A 24,820-nucleotide genomic window follows, 5' to 3' on the forward strand; every position below is an offset into this window, starting at 1 on the left:
CTCTAGCTGATGACTATTAATATCCTACTTTTTCTGGAGCCTTCCTTCCCTAAATTCACTACATCCATCTTTCTTTCTCTCTCCTGTGGTGGGGCCAACAAGAAGTTGTCTATCATTCCTCAAATAAGATACCCAATTGCCAGATTTATCTCTTGGTTTCAGACTGAAGTTTGGCAACAGAAGTTTGGTTCATTTGACAAACAATGGCTCAATTTCCACTTGTAAACAGCACTGTGGCTGCTTGTTAATGCCACTGAATTGCTTCTGTGACAAGGAGATTCTTATCAGGAAAGCCAAGCTGTTCATATGAAACAGCTTGTCATATGATCCCATCAAGTCTTCACCATGTTAATCAAAATGCACGATTGTCTTGAATGTGATCGGCTACTTCATGTAAGGTTACCCTAAGTAGCAGACTACTTAATGTTTGTTTTCATATAGAAAATTCAGCCAAAACCATATACAAACACAGTATTAAATTAAATCAAATCCAAAGACCACTTAATTCGTACTACATAAAAAATGATCTTTATTTCTTTGGTCCTGGAAGCTTTGAGAGCAAAAAGTATATTTTTTTGGTTAAACTATTAAGTAGCCAAAAATAATGTAGTGGTTTATTTAAGTTATGCCTTTGTTTAATGCAACTTTTCCTTTAATATGCTTTAATAAAATTAAACCAAGATTATATTGGCTTGAAAGCAGGATTATGTAACTAAATGTGTACACACAGTTGTATGTCATGTTCTTTGAAATAAAACATTTGCATTTGTTTTGTATTAGATGGTAGGCATTGTCCAGCATCTTGCTTGGAATACTGAACCAAATTTGTATCTTTCAGGTTGGAAGTGTTAGAATCATAGTGAATGATGTTTCAACTTACATCTCATATTGTATAATTATTTACTGAATCATCTCACTCAGTATATACCAGACACAATACAGAAATATGTATGTATAACAAGATATTACAGCCATGCTTTTTGCTACATGAGAAACAACCAACAGAACTCCAATATAGACTAAAATGTGTGCTGGAATGGAGAGATATGGAAGAAATTTGCATAATCTTCCATGGGATTTTGGCTTGCTTTTATTGATCAGGACAACTGATTTACATTTTATGCAGGAGTTAACTGGGTCTCTTCCTTATGTTGTACCAAATGACTTATTCTGTACCTGAACTGGAAGGTTAATAAATATGTTCAGTTCCTAAAATTGAGTATGTTCTTTATTTAATACTTGCACAGCTGCAAATACTGGAAGAAACGGTAACACTTCATCTTCCACTTGAAAGCTTTAAGTACCTGCCCCTTACCCCCAAAAAACCCACAGGAGACAAATTACCCATTAGTTTACATTTATTGAGAACTTATACAAAAACATTACAATTAATGTGTATTCATGAGTACATACAGTGTCAATATTGCAAGCTCAACACAACATACTGTAAAGCATTTGATTTACCTCACGTCCAAGCTGCATGTCCCTAAGATACTTCCCATCACAGTAGCCTTTAAAAGACAATCTTCTTTTTTTTACACGGGTAGTTTCTGTAGAGAACACTATCTTAGGACGAAAATGCATCTTGCATGCATATAAGATAAAGGTTGCATAAACACAGGACTTTCATAGGGTACTACCAGTAGGAAAGGAGTAGCTACTGTTTGCATTGTGTAGGGCCGAATGTTTTGCCTTATGAACTGCTAGTACACACAACAAAAATCGAAAAGTTCTTTCTACTGCCTAGATTATGAAAAGAAAGATTTCTCAGCAGCTGATGTAATATTTTCAGAAAGATGAATGATATAGCCTACCTAGTTACTAAAAATAACTGCAATTTACACGAATCTAAAGATCACTTTTTTAAACTAGCAAAGCATATCCTATACAGCACACATACTGAAGGGTGATCTGTAAACATTGTTATTAGTTGAAATTAAGATCATCTTTCCAAACATTCATTACTCTCACTGCCTAACATTCTGTGACTGGGAAATTTGCACTTATTTTCCCCCTGCCATAGCACAAGAACTGCTCAAGGAAAACGAGGCAACTATGTATATAAAGGTTCGAACTCAATGAATGGAATGGAACCTTTTGATTCAATGCAAGGTTTCTGACAGAAATCAGACAAAACTGAATACCAAAACTACACTTGGTGCAAGAAGATGCCTGTAGGTCCACCAGCAAATTGATAATGAAAATAAAAAAATGCTTAGTATAAAGGTTATCAAAGCAAATGCATAATCCCCTATGCCAACAATTTCATTCTAGTTTCTATTACATCCCTTGCCTTGAAATTTGAAGCTATGTTTATATTAAAAACTGAGCAGTGAAAACAAGCTGTTTTAAAATGGGGAAACAAAATCCAACAGAGATGAAGCTCTTCAGCACGTATCTAGTTCTCATATAATAATGAAATCTGACATGTTGAACTACAACAAAATATGAAGTGGCTCGAGGGAATTCAAGTACAACTATTAATTTAGTTGTGAAATGCAAAACATTATCTATGCTTGACTATTCAGCAAAGTGTAACTTGATAGATGGTTTGTATTATTACCACATAACAAATTATGGAACATTTATGGTCAAGCAAATAGCACTTTAAAGAATGAGAAGCGATTAAAACAGGCAAATTATACCCTACACCATTAAGTATGGGATACATTTAAAATCGGTATTGTTTTGCCAATTTTACCTTCTACATGGAGCCCTTCTATGGTCCATGCTCATCGGCTCATCATGGCCATACACTCAAAGGAATCCTCTTTATTGGAAGTAACTATCTCAGGACCTGATTTTATGAGCTATGATTTGGTGCTTGCAGCATCTTCAGCACTGTGTGTGAAAATGAAGGCAGGGTTTTTTGAATATTTTTCTTTGATGCAGAGAAAAGCAGGACTTTTGATAAAATCAAAGCATTTTATTAAGTGACAAACAAAAAACTGATGGTACTGCCTTAGCATCGTCTATCTAAACTGAAAAAAATGCACCAGTTAAGCTATCTAAATAAGCCATATACAAAACATTTAAACTGGCAAAAATATACAGCGATTCAGCTGAAATAGCAAAGTAGGAAGGAGTTTCCTATAAAAAGGAAAGATTTGCTGAACTGTTAACATTTCACTGGTAATACATGCTTTCTACAACTATTCTGCAAAATTCAAGTCTAAATTTCCCTTCTTTATCAAATAAGCAAGCTAGGTTATGTTTTATGGTGTATAACTTAAAATTCGTTATTGCCTTGGGAATGAAATACACAGTATGCTTGAATAAGTAGTATTGGGTATAACATCCTTTGAACATTATAAAAGCATTTGTGAAGGCTGTTGAAATTCTGACCAATATTTCCTGTATCTTGAAAAAATATTTTATATTCATTTGTAACAACTCTGTTATTGAGGGAAAAATAGTAAAAGTGACTTACTCAAAAATTATTGCAGCAATCCACTTATCTTTTAAAAATAAAGATACACATTTACCCAGAAATGTAAATAATTGTTTCAGACTTTCCATTGGAATGAAACCATGAAGAGCAGAATACATTTGGGGAAGATACTGGCAGATTGCTTTTGAATACACAAGCACAAAAAATTCTCACAGGGACAACATTAATAAACTGAAATATGTATTTATACACTTCCTTAGGTTGTGCTTACCTGTGCTTTTTGCAGCAGAACCTAAGGTGGAAGGTCTGGGAAGGCACTGTGAAGTATAAATAATTGCACTGTTTGCAATTAATAAAGATTTTATACTTTAAATGAATCAAAATCAACAGCCTCCATTTGGTGAATGATAAAAGAATCTGGTGAATTGTTGCTCTGTTTAGTTAGTAACTACACCATTTTCGAATAAGCTACAGACTAATCATGCAAAATATTTGATCTAGAGACTTTACAGCCTACACTAAATATATTTAATAACTTCCTAGTAGTCTTTTCAAAATTTAAATCCTAACCTAAATTGGGATAAAAATAATTCCCTCCTGATTCTACAGTACAACAAAATGCATTTCTAATTATCTGTGCAGTAAAACTACTTCATTTCTGATCTCATTTTGTTCTTTTCTTGCAGCCATCCTAAGAGTATACTCCAAAACAACAAAATAGTTTCCCAAAAATAAGGCTAATAAAGGTTTAGAAATTAACATATACTTCTATCACCAAATAAATGCAGACAACTGAAGACAATACAACCTCTTCCTGACAAGCATTTCAAACTTTTGTTTTTAACAATGCACAAGTTTTTATCTGAATATATCTCATGTTTGAACCCTAATGAACAATTATTACTCAGGTAAATGACAATTTCTTTTGCTAAAGCTAAATAGCTCAAGAATACTTACCATTAAGCTCATACACATACATTTATGAACACCTAGGTTTCTGAATTAAGAAGCAATTATGATTTGCTAAAATATCAGCACTGTCTTTTATTCCAACATAATATTCACACAGGTATGGCATTTGCATTATGTGGAACAGTGACAAAAAGATACTGTTGCAGTTCATCATTTTGTCATTCTGATGTACTTACAGTGCAATGCTCCTTGAAGGAACAATCAAGGATGATACACAGCACAGTCCTCCTCACCCCTACAGAGCTAGTTCTATACTGGCTGGATCAAACCTGCACTTCAACAGACAATGGCAAGACAGACTGTATTGCATGTAATCTAATAGATGCAAAAAAAGCAAACAGTGGATTTTAACAGTATACCAATTTTCAGTATGAATTAGTAAAAGTAAAAAAGTTTTATGGAGATTTTTCAAAATATAACTTAATGACTAGTCTTCAGCATTTTAAAACAGAGCTCATCTGCAAGACGTTTTTCTGTTAAGCACTCCCAGACTCCAAATGGCATATTTCTAACACAAATGCAGTTTTAGTAACTAAAAAGCATATAATCCTTACTACACTGAATTCTTAAGCAAAGTGCTGCAAACCGATTGCTTAGCACATATTGCCTTTTAGAACGATTCAATAACAAGCCTGAAAAAATATACTAAAGAATTAAACCATGTATAAAAACAAATGTTAACTATAGCAGCTATATGGGTCTGAGACAGTGGTCATGGATAAAAAAGAAAATGCAACTGTTAATGCAGTAGAAGTATGTCAAGGAACATCTTCATGTACATGCAATTTTAAATCAAGTAGAAAGAGGAGGATATCAAGATGCTAAACAGCAAAATACAGTAATGAAAAAGATCCTTCTATAACTATTCTGCAAAGGGAGAATACCAATGTAAAGCTCAAACTTTCAAGGAAAAAAACCTTAATTGTGTACATGTACAGCATTACTAAGAAACCCTTGAATTCTCCGAGTACCCACATATCCAACTTACCGACACAGGAGGTTTCATATTATTTATTGTAAAGCACAAAACAGGCATTTAAAAGTGATCAAGTATACATTGAAAAAGTACATTTATATCACAAAGCATTGACCACATAATAGTTGCAAATACATTTGCTGGAATGTGTACATCTACACTAATGTACTAAAAACAAACCAATTTCCATTTCTACACAGAAATATTACCTCCTATCAGTAGTGATAGATATTTTGTACATTTTCAAAAACACTATTTTTAAACCAAACAAAATTATGATCTTCAAGAAGGCGTCTGCATCCATACATTTAACAAAGGTTTTTTTCCCCCACATAATGAAGCAAATACTGTATTGTCCACTTCTTATTATTGGCCCTGTGCGAAGAAATACATAAGAGATACACAAAAAGTTAAAGAAAATCATTTTTAAATGGTGCTAACTCAGGAGTGAAGCCTTTAAGAAAGAAAAATTGGTTAATGTAATGGTGGTGGCTTCCTGCATGGCTTCAAAAACCCTGGGAGGAGAAATTTTTTGATCAAAAACATCGAATGTATGCAAAGAAAGACACAGAACTCCAGTTAACAGAGCATAAATCAATTTACGGATTATCTTTTACCAGGATAAATAATGCATACTCCAGGTAAGATATCAAAGTGGGAGACATGCAAAAAAACAAAAAACACCCCACAAGATAAAGGTTAAAAAAAAATATAACTAAAATATCAGCCAAATAAGTCAAGATTGTTATACCTGTGGTGCTGGAGGATGTTGTGGCATTCCTTGTGGACTTGTCTGGGCATAATAGGCTGCCTGCTGTCTATAGTATTCAGCCCACGCTGCACTATAATCTGGCTGACCCGCTGGTGGGGCTCCGGCTGGAGCTGGAACTGCCTGACCTAGAACAAACATACATTACACAACTCTGGTGCCATAAAAGGGACAAAAGAAGCTCAAAATAATCTCGTTTCTAACAAACATTACCTTGCTTCTTGTAATATTCCTCCCAAGCCTTTGAATAATCTTGTGGCTGCCCTTGTTGACCTGCAAAACCCCCCACATTTTAATGTAAACACAGCTCCCAGGTACACCAAAATTACAGACAAGAATACAGTGGAAGAGTTCTTTGCTGTTTTATTTGAAGTTTAGTGCAAACAAAGAGAGAGATAATATTAAATCTCTAATTTGTATATTTTCTTCTACACATTGTTCCACAGTTTAAAATTAAGATTTAAGCACTGTATGCCTACATTTGAGCTCAGCATTTGTAGAATGGCTCATAGCCTCACCCCTCAAAAGTTTACGGCAGAAGTGTGTGTGTGGGAAATCTATAGCTGAGATGCCCCACTCCATATTAAGTATATTGTTACATACATAAACTATCCCACCCGATCCATGTTATTGCCCCCTCTGTGAGAATTGTATTGCTGGGGGGCGGGGGGATGTACAGCACGTATACACAATATTCTACAAAGTGGGCACACAGGAGTCACTGCCGTGTTCCTACAAGGTGAACCAGCCCTGAAGTGTATCAAACTGAGAAAGTTTGAACATTACTTCTCCCAACACTGCTTCAAAAATTAAGAATGCATTTCCTGTCAAATCACGTTTAACACACATTTAACGACATTAGATTTTTCAATTGCTGCCTATGCAGAACATAGAGGAGTCAGGCTGGTCAATTCCTAGTGACCACATGGGTTCCTTTAAATTAGCTCACTGATTAATTGTGAATGTTTTAATTAATTAATAAAAAATAGATTTTCAAAGCATATTATATATTTATACTGAATGAAGCAAGATCATTAGTCTTAAAGTTGCAAGTGTCAGCAATTTTGAAACAGGAAAGGGTCACAATAAAAACTAAAAGAAATCAAGCCTGTCCTTGATGTTTTCCCCACGCCTTCTGAGTGAGTTGGCATGTAATGGTGGGAGAAGGAACTCAAGGGATTTAGAAGCACCACATCCTGTCATTCCTCCAAAGAATTATCAGATATATGGAGTTAAACTTTTAGCATCACAAGGAATCTTATGAAGTTGCTTAACCTATGAGATAGAGGTCATCTACTGAGCTTCATATATAGTATCATGAGCCCCCAATTTCAGGTAATAACATACATATTAAATTACAAGTTCTGTAACTGGCTCATATATTACTTTGGAATCAGACAATTCCAACTATAAGGACATCCATACTGATAAAAATGGCTGAAGGTAAAGTACTGCTCTACTGATGTGACTTTTCCGCAAGTTGTAATTTATCAGACCAAAAAGTGGCCTCCAGGTGTCTACTGTTAATTCTATTTCTGAAATAATCAAGGTGGCTCAGACAGGATAATGTTCAGGAATCTTTTAAGTACTTAACACCTTAGGAAAATGGCAGAATAGAAATATTGAAGTAATGTTTAACATTAATGTGATATTTAAAGTATAGAATCTTGTTTCAATTTATTGATGCATGCTTTAATATCTTACTATAAACAAGATATTAACTTGATCCATGAAAGGATTAATTCTACATAATTTTTAAATACATCACTGTATAGTCAAAGGGAGTTGAGGGGACTCGTGAACAAGAAATGCACGCAAAAAACTAGTGCCAAGTTGTAGTAAAACTTTTGCCAAAATGGAAATTGTTATACCAACAGAACAACTTGCTTGGATACTGCTCTTAGTGCACAGTAGCAAATGTATTATTTTTTATTTTCTGACATTTAACTTAAGGTGATATACATGGTTCCCAGATAGTTGCCCATATAAACACCATAGCTGCTTAGCTTCAGCAAGATGCTGACATTGTTAGACGCATACACTGGGACTTAAAAGTCTTTGACTCTGAAGCTATGCAACATTCAGGAGTGGAGGACATAGATATTTCCTGCAGTGATGCTAGTAAGTTACTTTTACAAATATGTCACAGTCATAAAATAATAGCCTTGGATATGATTACCAGAATCTTTGAATGGATCCAAAGATCCCACTGCACCATGTAAAGCATTTCTGCTTGTTCACAGGAGTCTATTATTGACTCAACCACCCTCTGTTCTCAAGAGCCATTCTAGAGAGTCTAACTACCTGAAACCAGGTTATAGGGGTGAAATACTTCTTTCAATATGCCCCTCCACCTGAGGGAAGCACTTTCTACTCAAACAGTTGGGTCTCTGGATCCAAACTTCTATTTTGCTCTAGCAAGGTTTGAATCAATTTGTAGCAGAGTAAGCAGTAGAAAACCACAAACAAGGGTGTTACTGTGAATTAATTCATACTAGAACTACTGGTAAAGTTGTAAATATTGAGAAAGCAGTACTAGGGTCTTAGCAGTTTCTTAAGAGAATCATCATATGGAATTGCTGTAGAAGAAGAAGAGGAGTTTGGATTTGATATCCCGCCTTTCACTCCCTTTAAGGAGTCTCAAAGCGGCTAACATTCTCCTTTCCCTTCCTCCCCCACAACAAACACTCTGTGAGGTGAGTTGGGCTGAGAGACTTCAAAGAAGTGTGACTAGCCCAAGGTCACCCAGCAGCTGCATGTGGAGGAGCAGAGACGCGAACCCGGTTCCCCAGATTACGAGACTACCACTCTTAACCACCACACCACACTGGCTCTCAATTTTGTATTGTATTTGAACTACTCTGTAGATCACATATACCAGGCTGATTAAAAACATTTGGAAGAACTCTAAACTCAAGAAAATGCCTACCTTTATCTGCTAACAAGGCTATTATGCCCTCAAGAGCTAATTTGGCATTCCTTGAAATCTAACTGAAAAAACTAGTCCTGCATATACTCTATTTTAAAATCTCTGCTCCACAACTCAGATTCAGTCATGCTTTTAATGAAAAACATGGCAATACCAAGAGAAGGGCAGAATAGTCGTGACAATCACTATTCTCTTCCCCCCGCTCTGCCACACACACAATCAAATGAATCCAGGAGTAATGATTAACATAATTTTAATTTATGGGCACACCCAAGCAAAAATACCAGAATGAGGCTGGTCTATGTTAAGAGATTTAGCATCCTGTCAGACCTGCATATATTTCCCTGATTAAGAATACCTGGCTAACCTTATGTCTGAAATACATGGGATTTATTGTAAATTTCTGAATTATGCTCATTAAAAACAACAACCAAGATGTGATAATTCTATAAGAATGGTTAATGTCCCTTGAAATTCCAAAAGGGCTCAAGTCTCTCTCAATCACATTTTTGTTGTTCCTGCCTCAACCTAACTCACATGGTACAGCTTCACCTTTCCTCTCTGCTCTTTGCAGGCACAGTGACACTGAATTCTGGTGTGTCCCTACATTAGAGGAGAAAGAACTACATGGGTCTTGTCATGACACACATCTGGCATGAATGGAAATGATAGAACTGTGAGATGGTGTCTATTAAGTGTGGCAGACTTTTCCATTTAGCTAGCTAGAGATATGCTCGTTACTGGCAGCATACATCATCTGATATGATGATGGTCATTAAGTGTAATGGCTGTTGTTATCAAGCACTGATAACTCCACAAGGTAGGGAGAAAGATGGTGAGATGTTTTAGGTTACAAAATCTAAGTTACTCTACACTTCATGCAAAATAGCTATCCTTGCAATTCCCTGAGAACCCACTTTTCTTGATACATAATGAAGAGGTATTCATAAGACTCCCAATTCTTAATTTCAGGAGCAACCGAGTAAATTGTCTTGCTACTTAAAAAAAGCATATGAAACAGCAAAGCTTTTTAGAGAAGTAAATAATAAAAGCCTCCTTTTTACATAAATAAAAATGTAAAACATACCCATTTTTTTATAGTACTCTTCCCATGCCTTGGTGTAATCTACCTGCCCTGCTGGTGCTGGATTTGGCTGATCTCCTACATGAAAAGAAAGTTGAAAGAAAAAGTTTTTTTGTGCGAACATGGATAGAAATACTGGCAGAGATAGTTCTGCATTTAAATTTACACACATTATGCGAAGTCAACAGCTGACAAGAGACCAAAAAACCCAAAGGTCAACTGGAAGGTATCTCACAGCACAATGAGCAAAATTACATTATGGGTGAGTGTCAGTCACTTATTTAGGAACTGCAGAGGATACCAACACTGAAATGTAGAAGCATACAGCTGATGCAAAATACAACATACACATTTTCCAAGTAGTTTAAAGCAATGATTCTGAAACTGGTATTTTTTACAGTCAAAGACTCAAGGCATAGGACATACATGATGACTGTTGGTGGGCACCCCACATCCATCAATGTCCTTTCTTCAAAAAGTCAGTAACAAAAAATCCCTTCCACTGATTATTATTTGTACCCCGCCCATCTGGCTGGGTTTCCCCAGCCACTCCTTTGCTCTACCAAGGCTCCCTCAGATTCCAATTTGACAAAGTCTGGTCTATATACCATGATGGCCACATGTGTCTGAAAATGTGTATGCATTGCAGGTTTTTTTTTTGCAAGAGTTGTTTGATAGTTGGCTGTAGTACCAGATAAAAGCACTACAGTAGAATATATTATGTATATCAAAAGGCTAGTATTTTGATCTATTAACGGTATCAACAAGCACACCAGTGATGAAATCTAGACAAAATTTGGGCACCCTACAGTTGTCATGCACCAAGTTGTTCAGGCCAAATTTCTACCCAAATGCACAGATTAGTATATGGTATCTGGAGCACTGGCTTCTTTTCTATTTGGCACTTCCAAGCAGGAGCTGAGTATGTATGGCTGTGTGTGACACTAGCCTTATCCTATCTCTGTATAGAAGGAACAGTGGAAGAAACAGGTGTGTGATTCACACAATGCCACATCAATGCTCTGGCACTATAGGAATAAGCCATGAACAGTTTCAGGCTCACGTTATTCTTCTTGCTGCTTATCCAGAGATCTAGGAATTTCAATCCAGGACTTGCCAACACATGATTTGCATTTGCCAAGCTTAATGCAGCTGTCTGAATAATATGACAAACTATAGTTTATTGCCAAATCAGGACTAGAATCCTGAACTGCAATGGTGAACAGGTGACAGCATGTCAGCCTCTGACATAATGTTCGCCACACTATCATAGTGAAAAGAATGAGAAAAAAGGATAAGAGATCAAATGCAAAGGAAACTGGATGGAGAAGGGTAGAAAGAAAGGTGACAGATAGAGCAGCAATCCAGTGGTAGCCAAGACCTTGACAATGCCCTGGGCACTTTTGCTGAAGTAAGATGATAGGGCCAGAAAAAGGAAAAACTCGAGGTAGAGATGGCCACTGACTTGGAAAACAAAGACGATTGGACATGATTCAGCAGGCACTTCCTAGGTTATGCTGATTCCCCTTGCAGAAGCTGGTAATCTCTAGTCTCAATGCACCAGCATGCCACATAGTGCTCAACACAATTTTCAATTCTAGTCTTAGAAAACCAACATTCATTTTTGCAACAGATCATTTTTGTTATACCATCAGAATTTCAGGTGGAATTTGTGAGGCAAGACTGTGTGTCTCAGATTATATGAGACTGTCTGGTCAAAACAATGCCCTGGATTCGAAGTTTGAAGGAACTCAAGGAAGTTCATGAAATGAAATTTTGCCCTCCCACCGACTTGTGCCTCCCTGAAAAGCCTCTTCTGCGGACTGGAGATTCTTTAATGGACAATGTGGGATGGGATAATCACTCCAAATTGAGCAGACCTTTCCCCACATTATTCAGGAGAGGTCCCTGAAGAGCTTTTTCGAAGAGTCAAACCTTCCTTCAGTGAACCTCCTTAAAGTTCTTAGGATCCAAGCCTCCAAATACAATGATCTTACAAAACTGATTGGGTACCTTGTCCATTGGTCTGAGTGGCTGGTGGTGCACTAGGCGGAGCTGCAGGTGGTGGCTGTGCTTGCTGCTGATAGTAGTGAGCATAATAAGCTGCCCATGCTGCTGAATTAGGGTCTGTTGGCTTACCTAGGAAATTAAACATTACTTTAGGTTCAACATATCTTTGGTAGGCTTCCTTTATTTTCCATATAGGCTATAGTTTAGTCACACAGTTCCTGTCTAATTGGCCGTATACAAACCATATTTTGGTTCAAGGCTGCAATCCTAAATACACATATCTTTTAACATTATGGCATGCACAGGATTTTGCTTTAAGTCAAAGTAGCCCAGGTCAATTTCTTAAACTTTCAACAATATTTAGTCACGTAACTCAAATTGCAATCCTATGCAAACATCCTTGGGAGTGAATGTCAATAAATCAGTAGGATTTGTTTCAGAGTCAACATATTTAGGAATTTTAAAAATAATGTACCATGTTATCTCTCATTTTAAACATGGAACTCAATGCAATCGAACACTATCTTGGCTGGACACGACAATACATGTAGTTTCTTAAACTGTTTCTCCTTACCAGGATCTGGAGGATTCGGTGGCTGCCAGTGTGGATAAGCATTACCCCATCCTTGCGGAGCATATGGTGCTGGAGGGCCACTAAGGAGGAAGCGTATGTGCAATCATTATTAATTAGAAATGGAAAGCAACAAAACACAGCAGCTGCAGCTACTTCAGACTTCTAAACAAGTCACGTGCTTGCCACTGGTGCTTGGAGGGGCAGAATCCCCAATTTACAGCACTTTCCCCACCCAGTGCTGGAACACCCTATTTCTGGGGAAAGCTCTAATTAGCTATTTGAAGCTGCAACTACTGTAGCAAATGCATTAAAAGCAATCCTGGAAATGGGTTGAAACCAAAGGATTATGCAATAATGTTTCTGGTTACTTGGTGAATAAAAATGTTAATTTACTAGCACTTAGAAAATGTGTTATTAGGCAGCAAAAACAAGTTCTGGCCTGTGTTCTACTGATGTAGCCCAGTGGTCAGGGGTGGGGAGAGTGAAGGTGGAGAAGGGGTCTGCTCAGTTTTGTGGTTAAGTAGTTATCAAAACAAAACAAAACCCATCCCAGTAGCAAAAGGGTTTGTGATTTCTATAGGATACCTTTGCCAATTTATTTATAAGAGTAAGTTACTTACTGAGGTGCAGGACCAGGAGGGCCAGGTGTATAGGGAGCTGGATTGTAAGGTCCCATTGGAGCCCCAGGAGGCGGCCCAGGGGGCCCATGTGGCCCAGGGACAACACCATGAGGTCCATGTGGCACAGGTGGCCCCAAAGGATTTACTGGACCCTGAAAGCAAAGAGAAATGACACGGATGACGTTGCTATCAACCAACTGTAAGAACAAGCTTGTTCCAATATCCAACTAATGCTCCTCTTCTCTAAATATTTCCTTCAGGGAAGGAATTCCAGCTCTCCATCCCTCCAGAAATCCTTTGCTCTAAAAAGATTCTGCAGCCACACTAATTTTTACAGAACTCACATTATTTGGTTCTCATGTAGCTTCTTGCAGTAATCAGTGGACTAAGAAGACATTCAAACTTAGAAGTACTAGCTCCTTGACTGCTAACAACTCACGGGGTAAACAGCAATTGTACTAAGGCAAACAGCTTGACATATTCGCTACTCAAATAGTTCTATGATGTGTGAGACAATGCATCAAGAATGCAAGGTATATTTTGTGTATTTCCCCCCAAAAGCTGCCAATTACTACTAGAATCATGAGGCAACTTGCACTGGTTTCCTCTTACTTTACATAACAATTAAAGCAATATAGTTTTCCAGAATACTTACTCCAATCTTTTCTTCTATGAGCTGCCGAGCATAGTCAATCTGCTGTGGTGTCCCCCGGATGGTAAACAATTTCATATTTGGATCTGCATTTGGTGGTGGGTTTCTTTGCAGTTCTATTCTAGCACCAGATTGCTGGCTAATGCTCTTGATAGTTTCACCACCTGAAATTTTAAGTACAAATTATTGCACTGAATTTGTTGCTAGTTCCTAAAGAAACAGAGTAGGGAAATTTTAAAGAAGTCTCTGCTCCTCTGCCTGAAGAAATATTATCAGTCTAAAACAGAGCAAGACATCTTGAACAGATTCACTTCAGGCTACATTTGAATTTGTGGTGGGAAACCTTTTTGTTCCATTGTTTTACTGGCCCTATTCAGGAGGAGGAGGAGTAACACATTCTTTAGCCCCTCAAGGAAAAGTGACACTTCCACCACCTTAGTCCCAGTGCCTAATCGATGACAGTAAGATGTTGTCACACATTACTCAGCACTGAATACAGCTACCCCATTTAGAAAATCTCAGTTTAAATGTAACAGAAGATAGAAAGCAATCTGCCAAATAAATCAAGTTTATTACCTTTCCCAATAATTAATCCAGTTTTTCCAGTCGGGACAATGAAATTAAATTCTTGCAATCCACCAGGTGGTCCCATATTCCAATTGCCCTGACCTCTACCTCGCCCACGACCACCAGGTCCTGGACCACCAGGATTGCCAGCCTAGATTGAGATGAATAAAACAAAACAAAATCAGAAATAAGTCAAGATTACTGCAACCTAAAATGACTAGCAATTTTCCCTGTCAAAATTACAAAAATACGATGCATATTGTATATATGCCAATGTCTTAAAAAAGAGGAACAATATTTTTGCAGACGTTGGAGAATCTATTTTACCTTTTTCTGATCCTTCCGATGCATCAAAGTCAGCTGAATGAAAAGCATTTGGGCCAAGGAACCATGAGGATGGGTAAGGAAGGGATAGGGGTTTAGCTAAAACATGGCATACATTTTATGTGCACCTGGGGCAGAGATGTGAAACAAAAATCACAGCTACCACTAGCAAATGTCTGCCCAGGGTATACTGTTTTTCAAACTGACATGACATGAGTATTGCTCTATATAGTGAGGTAGGAGAGCTGAAAGAAATGCTGATATATTTCACAACTGGCAACCAAAGGAGTGCATTTACCTCCATACCAAATAAATGGCATGGAATAGGGTCCACACTTAGCCCTTCTTTGAAATGCTATTTTTCTATATACAGTCTTTTTTTTTTTTTTTTTGTATGAGCCTCTACCTGCAATCTGAAGTAACTCAGTGCAGACATAGTTTTAGGGATACAAGAGGCACCCTGATGGACTAGACCAATGGCCCATCTTATTAAGCATCCTGTTCTCCCAAGGATCAACCAGATGCCTATGGGAAGATAGCAAGCAGGATGAGCACAACCACTTAGTGAAAACCATGTCTTTAACAAACAACCTTACCTATCAATGTTGTCTGTATTTCCCCAGAATGACAGCTTTCAGTCAACAATCTTTCTATGTACGCTGCTAATCAGCAACACCATGCTTGGCAAACACAGTGTTGGCTAACCCACACTGAGGTGAGGCTCAGCATTTATCTTTCCCACTGAAAACCATCATTTGCCACAAAGCTTAGAAGGACAAAGTTCCATTAATCCTAGAATCAAAGTGTCTCATGCCAGCAGTTTTACATATGAAAGCACACCCCAGAAACTGATGAGAACTTATTTCATACCATTAAATTATTTTGCAAAATATTTTTTCCTGAACTGCGGGTTTCTGTAGCCTTGCAGTGAACAAGAATCACAAACAGGGACTGACAATTTGCAGAGTTGAGGTCTTCTTTTAACCCAGAATGACTATCATAGGTAGGCTGGTGGATATTTTTGGTTTCAAGGCTAGAAATTTGTTAACACAGCTATTTAAGTAACTATCACATACTAAAGCTCCCATTAGCCCACGTCCTTTGAAGTTGAGAAATGTATTCAAATACATTTTAAAAGAAACCCAGTAATATTTTATAAACCACTTGATTTCATAAACATTCCTAGCAGCTATGAACCAACCTGAACACTTCGAAGAAGATCCGTAATTATTTCTGCTGCATGTTGGCATCTGTCTGGAGGTCCTGTGATTTGGGCTATTCTGTCTGGAGTTGTTCCATCATCTGGAAGAGGAATGGAATATTAAAACAAATTTCCTTTAAAAATTAAGGAGAAAACCTCTGAATTTTATGTCATGTACATATAGGCATTTCACCTGGTTTGAACTGTATCCTCACACCAGCATCATTCTGTATCTTTTTAATCATTTCTCCATTTCTTCCAATTACAATACCAACTGCAAATCTTGGAATTGGTACCTGAAGAAACAAAACAAATTTTCAGCAAATGTTTCAAAGCAATCAAAAGTATTTATCTAGGTTTAGGTCACTACTTTTGACACATCTCAAACATACAAGCAACCCACAATAAAGCTGCCGTGAAGAGGATTAAGTTAACAAAAGGTCAGAGAACAGTAGGAAAATTAATAGCTGTACACCAGGCTTCCTCAACCTCGGCCCTCCAAATGTTTTTGGCCTACAACTCCCATCAGCAGGACTAGTGGTAAGGGATGATGGGAACTGTAGTCTCAAAACATCTGGAGGGCCAAGGTTGAGGAAGCCTGCTGTAAACCTTTCCAAGCTATTTTTCTAACAAAATATTTAATACAACCCGTAAGTATAATAACCATTACATTTTAGAGAAAGGGTTCAATAATTGCCAAGAAGTTCATCACTAAGTTTATAAGGGCCAAAAAACGAAATTAAAATCTTTTATTATTCTTTTTATTTATATCCTGTCCTTTCTCCTGGAAGAATCAAGGCTGCTTACAGCTAAAACAGAAACAGCTAAAAACATAGGGGGGAAAGCAATAACTAAAAAACAACAATACATTAATAGTATATACAAGAATACCATTATATACGTTCCTGCCCTTTATTCTCATTTGAAGAAAAAGAAGTGCTCTGAAAAAACCACATTTCATAAAATGTTCTCATTATACTCACATCTAATCCTTCATTTCCTCCTATTCTTGAGCCATATTCATTGCGCACCTCTCTAAAACCACCTTGATCACGAATTAGGTCCAAAACCATTTCCTTGGCTTGCTAGAAAGAATGAGGTACAATTCAGATGCAACAATCTTAAAATTAATTCATATAAAGGAACATTATTTTTTAAAATTAAAATATCATCTTACTTGAACTTTATAAGGATCTCCTGTGATTCTAAGAGGTTTGTCTGCTCCAGTGTTCTGTGGTCCATCTTGAATCATTACCATTTTTACACCAGCTCTCTCCTATATTCAACAAAATTAAGCTGTACAGATCATGCAAATTTAGTACTTTAATGCATTTGCCCACAAATTAATTTTTTCCAGCTTACCTGAAGTTGCTTTATTGTCTCTCCACCTTTTCCAATAACTAATCCTGCTTTGCTAGCTGGAATCATAATTTCCTGGACTGCATTTCCTGGACCATCCCCATGATGGAATCCTGGCGTAGGCCTTCCTTTTTCAACTATCTGATCAAGTAATCTCTTTGCAGACCTTGAAAAATATACAATTTATAATAGTGGCAAGACTGGGGGAAAACATAACAGGAACAAACAGCAGAGTCAAATGGGTGATGGCTAACTAGAAAAGCAAGTAATCTGCTTAACAGCAAATGAAAATCTGTGACTCTTTACAGTGCCCACAGCCCTTCCATTTAGGAAGGAGGACAAGAAAAATGTCACTGAGTATAAGCAGCATGGATGTGAAAAGAAAAAGGCAGGGCATGCAGACGATCGAAAACACAGAACATGAAGATCTGCAGAATAGTGCAGATAAGAGAAAGGTAGGTTAAAATGTACTGGATATACCTGGGGGGAAACCTCAAACTATACAAAAGTTTTGTCATGCCTAAACAATGATCATTCTTCACCTAGGACACCAGAAAGTAATTTCTGACATAGTACACTATGTTCTTTAACATACAGAACCATCATTAAAAACACATCAGCCTATTTGAAAATTTTAAGCGAACACTTACTGTACTGACTCTGGGGTTCCAGTTAACATGCAAGATCTTTCAGGCATGCCACCACTATCTATAAAATGGAAATAGTACAGAATTAATACTATTAAAGAAAGAAATCAGTAGCTAACAGTTATGCATTAAAACTGAATTACACATTCAAAAGGTACTCAAAATCAATTGTCCAAAATGTATCCAAATTTTAACCCATTACTTGTTCCCAAAATAGTTTCTCCTAAAGAGTGGAAAATAATTAAAAACATTGGTTTGGTTGTAACATTACTTGCTTGTGTTCCATACTTTTCATTAATAGAACAGGAAATGAAATAGTTACCAGGTGCAATCTGTATTTTGCATCCAGATTCTTGCTGTATGCGAGAAATCTGTTCTCCTCCTCTGCCAATTACTTGAAAAATGGACAAACAAACCAGAATTATTGCATGAATTGCATTCAGTATATTTTAATTACTTTATAGCAAGGTTACACTACTTACTGAATCCAACCATTCCATCAGGAACTTTGTATTCTTCTGTCATTACAGACCTGAAAAAAATAACAAAAACTATATTGCACCTTGTTTGGAATTCTCTAAATAAACTTCAGAATTATATTGTATTATCTAGTTCCTATTAGTTTTTTTTCTTTGCCAGATTTGTAGTTTTGCAATCCTACAAATAAATGATAGTAATTTTATCAGGAGCCAATTATTTTAAATGAATAGGTACAATAATATCAATACTTTGAATAGATTTGAATTTCATAATCACTACATGTGATTTAAGGCAGAGGTTTGCACAAGAGAACTTCCACTTATGCAACAGGATTTTACCTTGATCTTCTCCATCCTGCATCCCCCTACATGCCTCTAAAATTTACTCTGGTTTCCCCCAACATGCAAGAGCAGATTTGGGGGCATGTAGGAGGAAGGAGAGGTTAAACCCCACTGTGCTATTCTGCTCACACAAGAACAGCAACAGACAATTTGCGACCATTTGCTGGGGATGCAGGAAAAAACATGGTCAGGCGGAGATGCCTCCGAGTCCACATAAATAGAAAATAGCCCTGTCTACTTTTAATTTAAATACAGAAGTCACAAATAACAGCAAATATATGAAAAACATATGTAAAGAGAAATAAATCTATCCTACAATGAAGGAGGAAATTCACTAATGAAAAGGTTCTTTTTATTTACCTTATCAAGCTGATTTAAGCCTTATTTCTTGTCCTTAAACATAGTAACACCCTTACTGGTCCAAGCTATTTTGAAAGAGGCAATGGTTTCTCTGTCATGCTGAACTGACTGGCATCTTATTTTCAAAGAGATTTGAGTAGCAATGATAGATTTGCTTACATTGCCATCAAATTAATGAATAACATCCTGATTCAATTTTAGCTGAAGGCAGTAAGAGAACATTGCTTTAATATGGATGGCATATTTGTAAAAATACTTTTTGGAAAGTGGCATGGTTACTCTAAGAAACCACACACACATGCTACATTATTAATCAGTTGCCTGTTTCTAAAATGTGCCTTGAAGGCTCAGATTTGTAGCTCACACAGCTAGGCATCCATGCCTGTACAATGCTTGCTTAGAGGTATGTAATAAGCACAAATATACCAACTGTAAGTGAGTAATACTATACAGATTAGCTGAAGTAAAGCAAGCTGATGAAAGTTAAACCGGTGTAAAGTTACACCAGATCCAAATTTCCTGGCAGTTTTAAGGTCTATTCACAAGGGACAAATTAAAATTGCCAAGTAGATGAATTAACATACTGGAGTCATTCCTGCTTGGGATTGTTATATGCAATTTTGAAGTACTTTTATAAATTCTTGGGAGAAGTCAATATGAACAGTTACATCTTAGAAGAATCAGAAAAAAGTATCCTACCTCTGTTGCTGATGCATGGGTGGCATCTGATTTCCAAAGGCTAAAATAAATATATATGGTAAATATTTTAATTCCATTAAATGCTCTGGAATAAATGACAATGGGTGCAACACAGCCTACCATATGAACAATTTGCATATATATTAACTTTTTTCATCTCTCCCATTCAACCCAAAGTATCACAACTACAATTACAATCCTAAACCCATGTACTGGGAGTAATCCTCACTGAACTCAATGGATAGAGGTGGATAAGACTGCACTATAATTATCTCACACGGGGAAAGACAGAACTGGGTACAATAAACTGAGGTCAGACAGAGCACCAAACCATGAATTGATGATTGAACAAGCCTAGAATGAGACATAGGCTTAGATTTTTGTCCTGTCGTATGCCCAGTGTAACCATTTCCTTCCAACTTTGCTGATAGCTCAGAACAAGCAAACTATGACTGAGGCTTCACAAGGTATATCTGGATTGCTAATCAATATCAAACCCTGGTATGCATGGAAAATAGACATAATCTGCCAGCCAGAAAGACAAGACAAATTATAGATTGCTGAAAACTGAGAAGAAATGAATTAGGTCAAGAATACAAGGATAGGAAAGCAAGGACCAAGCTCACTGTTTTTCCTACTCTTATGCACAACTTCCTCTTTCTCTCCCTACCCTTATACAGTGAATTATTATGAAGTAATATCAATGGAACTTGACTCTTCAGTGGGCAGAACATTTTTGCCTTCACCTTTAATGTGATTACCTCTCAGATTTCTTCTCCTATCCCAATGAATAAATAAATAGTCAGTAAACACGCATTAGGATTTTCTTTGTGTTGGGATAGCACACTGTATGTACAGTACTTAGGTATGAACAATCACCAACCCAAAGTCCTATCTCCCACTCTCTTTTGAAGCAAGGGGTAGGATTTGCATGTGGCTTCCCATTTTAGTAACAGAGTATCACTGGCTCTATCCAACACTGCAGCTTCACTAGCACAAGATATTGCAGTGTTAGCAAGAAAACCTCCCTCTCCTGTTCCCTTCCACAAAATCAGCTCCAGAGTTTGGGGGACCCACTAGAGCAGATGGATGGGGCAGGAGAGAGAAAACCTAAGTTGTGTTATGCCAGTGGAACCCTGATGCCACTGCATTGGATAGAATTACCTTCCCTCTTTTTTTTCTTTACAGCAGCTGATACCTCCTGTAATAGCAGCATTGGATTTAATCTGTTATTGTTAGCCTTTCCAACTGTAATACTTTGGCTTGTATTTAATGCTGCTAGTTCACTCTCACAATGGCACTCCTCCCTTGTAGTCCACAATGCACCCTAAAAACCTTCTTCAGAAGGTTGGAGAACACTCCAGAACAGATTGTAGGGCACAGGTGGGAGAAGAGGCAGGGGAAGTCAGTTGCGCAAGCAGAACTCTGCTGGCGTAGTGTTGGATACAAACCATTATTATTTTGTATTTTGCTCCTTACCAATAGTAACTTTTTTTGTTAAGCATATTATTGATAGGGTCCATATTCAGCTGTTTAAAATGTAGGGCTCCAAAAAAGGTAAAATGAGATCCTATATGCCTTGAAAGATAACAGCAAACATTCAGTATATCGAGTTTTCAATTATTTCCCTTCCTGACTCCCAAAATCTGTTCTAGAGGATTGTGGCACCTGTCCACTACTGTATGGAAGGTGAATTTCTGAGGAATAAATGGGATGGTTCTATAAAGTGTGGTCTCCCAAGGATGAATCCTGGGACTTGCACTTTATACTTGTTCATAAATGACCTGGAGAAGTGAGGTGGCCAGGTTTGCATGATATCAAATTGTTGACCCCAGTCTGTGAAAAAGGCAAGCTCCATTCTAGAAATCATTACCAGTCCACATCGTAATGCCTTCAATTCAAATGCACTTGGAATAATGTGTACCTGTGCACCTTTCTTGATGCCAGAGGTGAGATGCACTGTGGGGTTTTTATTGTTCCTGCTGCTGTTTGTATGTTTTTATGACAATCTAAAGTGTTAACTGTTTTGTTTTTATATGCTTGTTGTGGTAATAATGCATATGTATGCCATATATCATTTGGCTGAAAGGCAGGCTATAAAATTTCAAAAGAAAGTTCTGATCATCACAACTACAAAGGGGTATTGTAGAGCTGGAAGTTTCAAGAAAGGGCAACCAAGATGATCATGGGGCCGAAACAACTGTCTTATGAGGGAACTTACAACATTTGAGAATTTATAGCAGGCATAGGGATGATGGGAGTTGTAGTTCCAAAACATCTGGAGGGCTGAGTTTGCCTATGCCTGATTTATAGTTTTGAATGCCCTGCCCTTGCCTCTCTCCACCTGGCTTGGACGGGGCCTGACAGGCTTCACAAGGACTGTGGCTGTGTTGCTTTAAATAAGACCACCTTGGCTGTCAGCCCTGGAAGACCTGCACCCTGCCTTGCTGGCCTTTTCCCATCTGGCCTGGGAGAGTGGAGTGCTGACTGACTCCAGCTACAAAAACTGAGGCTCTTGAACAGATTCTGGGCTGGAATATCACTGTTGTGTCTTTAGTTTTAGATCTTATGATTTACGTGCAAACTGTTTCCATTTGATTGTATAGTTTTTGATGTGTTTTATTTATTGTTTATGACTTCTGTGATGCTTGTACTTATGTAAATCTTGTTTTGTTGTAAGCAGCCTTGAGCATAGTTTGAACTATGGAAAGGAGGCATACAAATAAAATGATGATGATGAAAGATGGTAAGTGGTTCATAAAATGGATGAGATTCCCCCCCCCCCCAGGTACTTTCGAAGATTCTGAACAGAAAGAATTTCTTCACATAGCACATAACTAAACTATGAAATTCACAACCACAAGATATAGTATTTGCCACCAACTTCTACGGCCTGAAAAGGTTTTAGACAAATTCTTGGAGAATAAGGCTATCAATTACTAGTAGCTATTATCTCTAGCTTGCAGAACCAGTGGTCAGGGCTGACACCAGTTGGGGACCCAAGTATGAGTAACACTGTACTAAAAGCAAGTTTCTCAACACTTTTACATTAGGCTGCTTTTACTTCTGTGTATTTCACAATATTAACCAACAGATAGAGACGCCTTGATGAATGACTAATTAATGTGCTTATCAGGCTTCCAGACTGTGTTTCTCACACAGCAAAAGATGTGCTGCTCTAGACAATAATTGCAACTATGGGTTGGAACAATGAACTATTAACAATAGGAAAATATAAACTAATGCCTTTCCACCAATACGTCTGTAAATGCTAGCTTAAGAGTTTGCACAAGATATAAATTAAGGGTTTATATGAGTTATCACTGCTTGTGTAAGAACAGTTGTTTCACTTTTCTTACAGAGCTCTTTGGAACGACGTATAAAACAGTCCTCCAGTGAGCAAAAGACATCTTCCACACAAGGAAGGAAGCCTTTGGATCTAACAAAATATTTCCAAAGTCACTATCTGGTCTTTCAGAAGGCAAAAATAGAAGGAAAAATGGTTTTTAGTAAATTCACCACAACCCTCTCCTTCATAATGCTACACATATGAGAAACCAGCTCTAAATTCCACAGCACAGTGGCAAATCAAAGACCTACTGTGCATACACAAATTCAAACTGATGCAAACCATACTCTGAACCTATGTCCTGCCCCAACTAGATACTGTGCTCAATCCTTTTATGCTGCAGCTATATATTGCTACCTGTCTCCCAAGTACCATTATAGAACCTAGCTGCTCAATAAGCTTTAATATCTCTATTCTCCATTATAAGAAGCAGACAACAAGGCAAGGCATGGGATTATACTACAATGCATTTTAACAACTTGTCTCATTGGGTACATTGCTACTTAAGTTCAGCATAGTGTTAACCAATTAATATGGGAGGTATTTCTAAACATGATGGGAAGCACACATTTCAAATGCATTGAAAGAACATGCTGCAGTATCCACAACATTAAAAATGTAACCTTACTTAACCAGTTCAGATTTTTATAACAGAACTCTAAACAAGTCTGCGGACTTATAATGAATCCAATTATGCAGTAAGAAATTTCCTGTTGAAATTTTTACACATTTTTCTATTTTGGGTTTTCCATTAAAAGCAGTAGCATATTTAAAAACAGAACTCAGATAGTCTCCTTCCAAATCCATGTAAGTAGCCAACCCACTGCTTTTGACCAAACATTGCAGAAGCTGCCCACAAAAAAGGGCTTTCAATCCCTTCCCTCTTACAGGTCCCTGCATCTCCTCAAAAAAACCTTTCCTAGGAGAAAAGTGTGATGTGAGAATATGTGAAAATCATGCAGAGGCACCTTGTGCAAACAAACTTCTGATGCAACACTGAATCCAACCTGCTGTCTAATTTTACTTTTAACCTTTTTACACTGGATATTTGGGCCCAACAAGATATAAAACATGATTAGAAGATAGGATTGAGCAAGAAAATATCCTCAAGAGGGATAACAGAAAACTATAGAATGTCCTTTGTACACTTTGGAACTCCCTGTCTATTGAGATCAAGAAGGCGTCTTCATTGTATTCTTTTCATAAGTTCCTTACTCATAAGTTTAAGGCATTGATTTAAGAAGAATCTGCAATGAGAAGAGCCAAAAGACTCAGGTGTCTTGATACAGAAACTGACGCAGAGCCCTCTGGTTTTAAACAGAGTAATCTAGATAATTATCTGCTACCTCAAAAACAGCACATATCTCCTCCCAAAACCTTCCTCAACTCTTTACATGGAAAGACAGTTGAAGAGATATCCCTAGGAATAAACGAGGATAAGGCTACTACTCCCATAACCGAGGCACAAGTACTAATTGATAGAAAGGTGGAGCTGCTGGAGGAATGCTGCCTACTG

At 37.4% G+C, this 24,820-nt stretch overlaps 2 protein-coding genes across 51 annotated transcripts in view; one reads left to right on the plus strand and one right to left on the minus strand.

Annotated features, from left to right (window-relative positions):
* NEXN (nexilin F-actin binding protein) overlaps nucleotides 1–1,215 on the plus strand; it is a 28,064-nt gene extending 26,849 nt beyond the window's left edge. For all 14 annotated transcript variants that reach the window (XM_083444726.1, XM_083444718.1, XM_083444731.1 and 11 more), the window contains one exon: nucleotides 7–1,215. In XM_083444726.1, the coding sequence (XP_083300852.1) occupies nucleotides 7–20 (14 nt within the window). In that variant the 3' untranslated portion in view covers nucleotides 21–1,215. The remainder of the gene's footprint in view (nucleotides 1–6) is intronic.
* Nucleotides 1,216–1,340: 125 nt separating this feature from the next.
* Nucleotides 1,341–24,820, minus strand: part of FUBP1 (far upstream element binding protein 1) — a 35,117-nt gene continuing 11,637 nt past the window's right edge. For 4 of the 37 annotated variants that reach the window (XM_083444696.1, XM_083444710.1, XM_083444705.1 and 1 more), the window contains 18 exons: nucleotides 19,956–19,995; nucleotides 18,558–18,607; nucleotides 18,398–18,469; nucleotides 18,079–18,136; nucleotides 17,432–17,594; nucleotides 17,247–17,345; nucleotides 17,053–17,154; nucleotides 16,263–16,365; nucleotides 16,070–16,170; nucleotides 14,554–14,695; nucleotides 13,981–14,141; nucleotides 13,326–13,477; nucleotides 12,706–12,785; nucleotides 12,135–12,260; nucleotides 10,125–10,199; nucleotides 6,091–6,236; nucleotides 3,663–3,708; nucleotides 1,341–2,841 (listed from right to left, as the gene is read on the minus strand). In XM_083444696.1, coding sequence (XP_083300822.1) covers nucleotides 2,804–2,841; nucleotides 3,663–3,708; nucleotides 6,091–6,236; nucleotides 10,125–10,199; nucleotides 12,135–12,260; nucleotides 12,706–12,785; nucleotides 13,326–13,477; nucleotides 13,981–14,141; nucleotides 14,554–14,695; nucleotides 16,070–16,170; nucleotides 16,263–16,365; nucleotides 17,053–17,154; nucleotides 17,247–17,345; nucleotides 17,432–17,594; nucleotides 18,079–18,136; nucleotides 18,398–18,469; nucleotides 18,558–18,607; nucleotides 19,956–19,995 — 1,754 coding nt within the window. In that variant the 3' untranslated portion in view covers nucleotides 1,341–2,803. Of the gene's footprint in view, nucleotides 5,715–6,090; nucleotides 6,237–6,321; nucleotides 6,382–6,454; nucleotides 9,126–9,223; nucleotides 10,200–12,134; nucleotides 12,261–12,705; nucleotides 12,786–13,325; nucleotides 13,478–13,980; nucleotides 14,142–14,553; nucleotides 14,696–16,069; nucleotides 16,171–16,262; nucleotides 16,366–17,052; nucleotides 17,155–17,246; nucleotides 17,346–17,431; nucleotides 17,595–18,078; nucleotides 18,137–18,397; nucleotides 18,470–18,557; nucleotides 18,608–19,955; nucleotides 19,996–24,820 lie in introns of those variants that run through there. The other 33 variants (XM_083444704.1, XM_083444692.1, XM_083444698.1 and 30 more) reach the window with 14 other exon arrangements.

This window comes from Podarcis tiliguerta (genome assembly GCF_965153285.1).
Source record: "Podarcis tiliguerta genome assembly, chromosome: 6".
NCBI classification, from domain to species: Eukaryota; Metazoa; Chordata; class Lepidosauria; order Squamata; family Lacertidae; genus Podarcis; species Podarcis tiliguerta.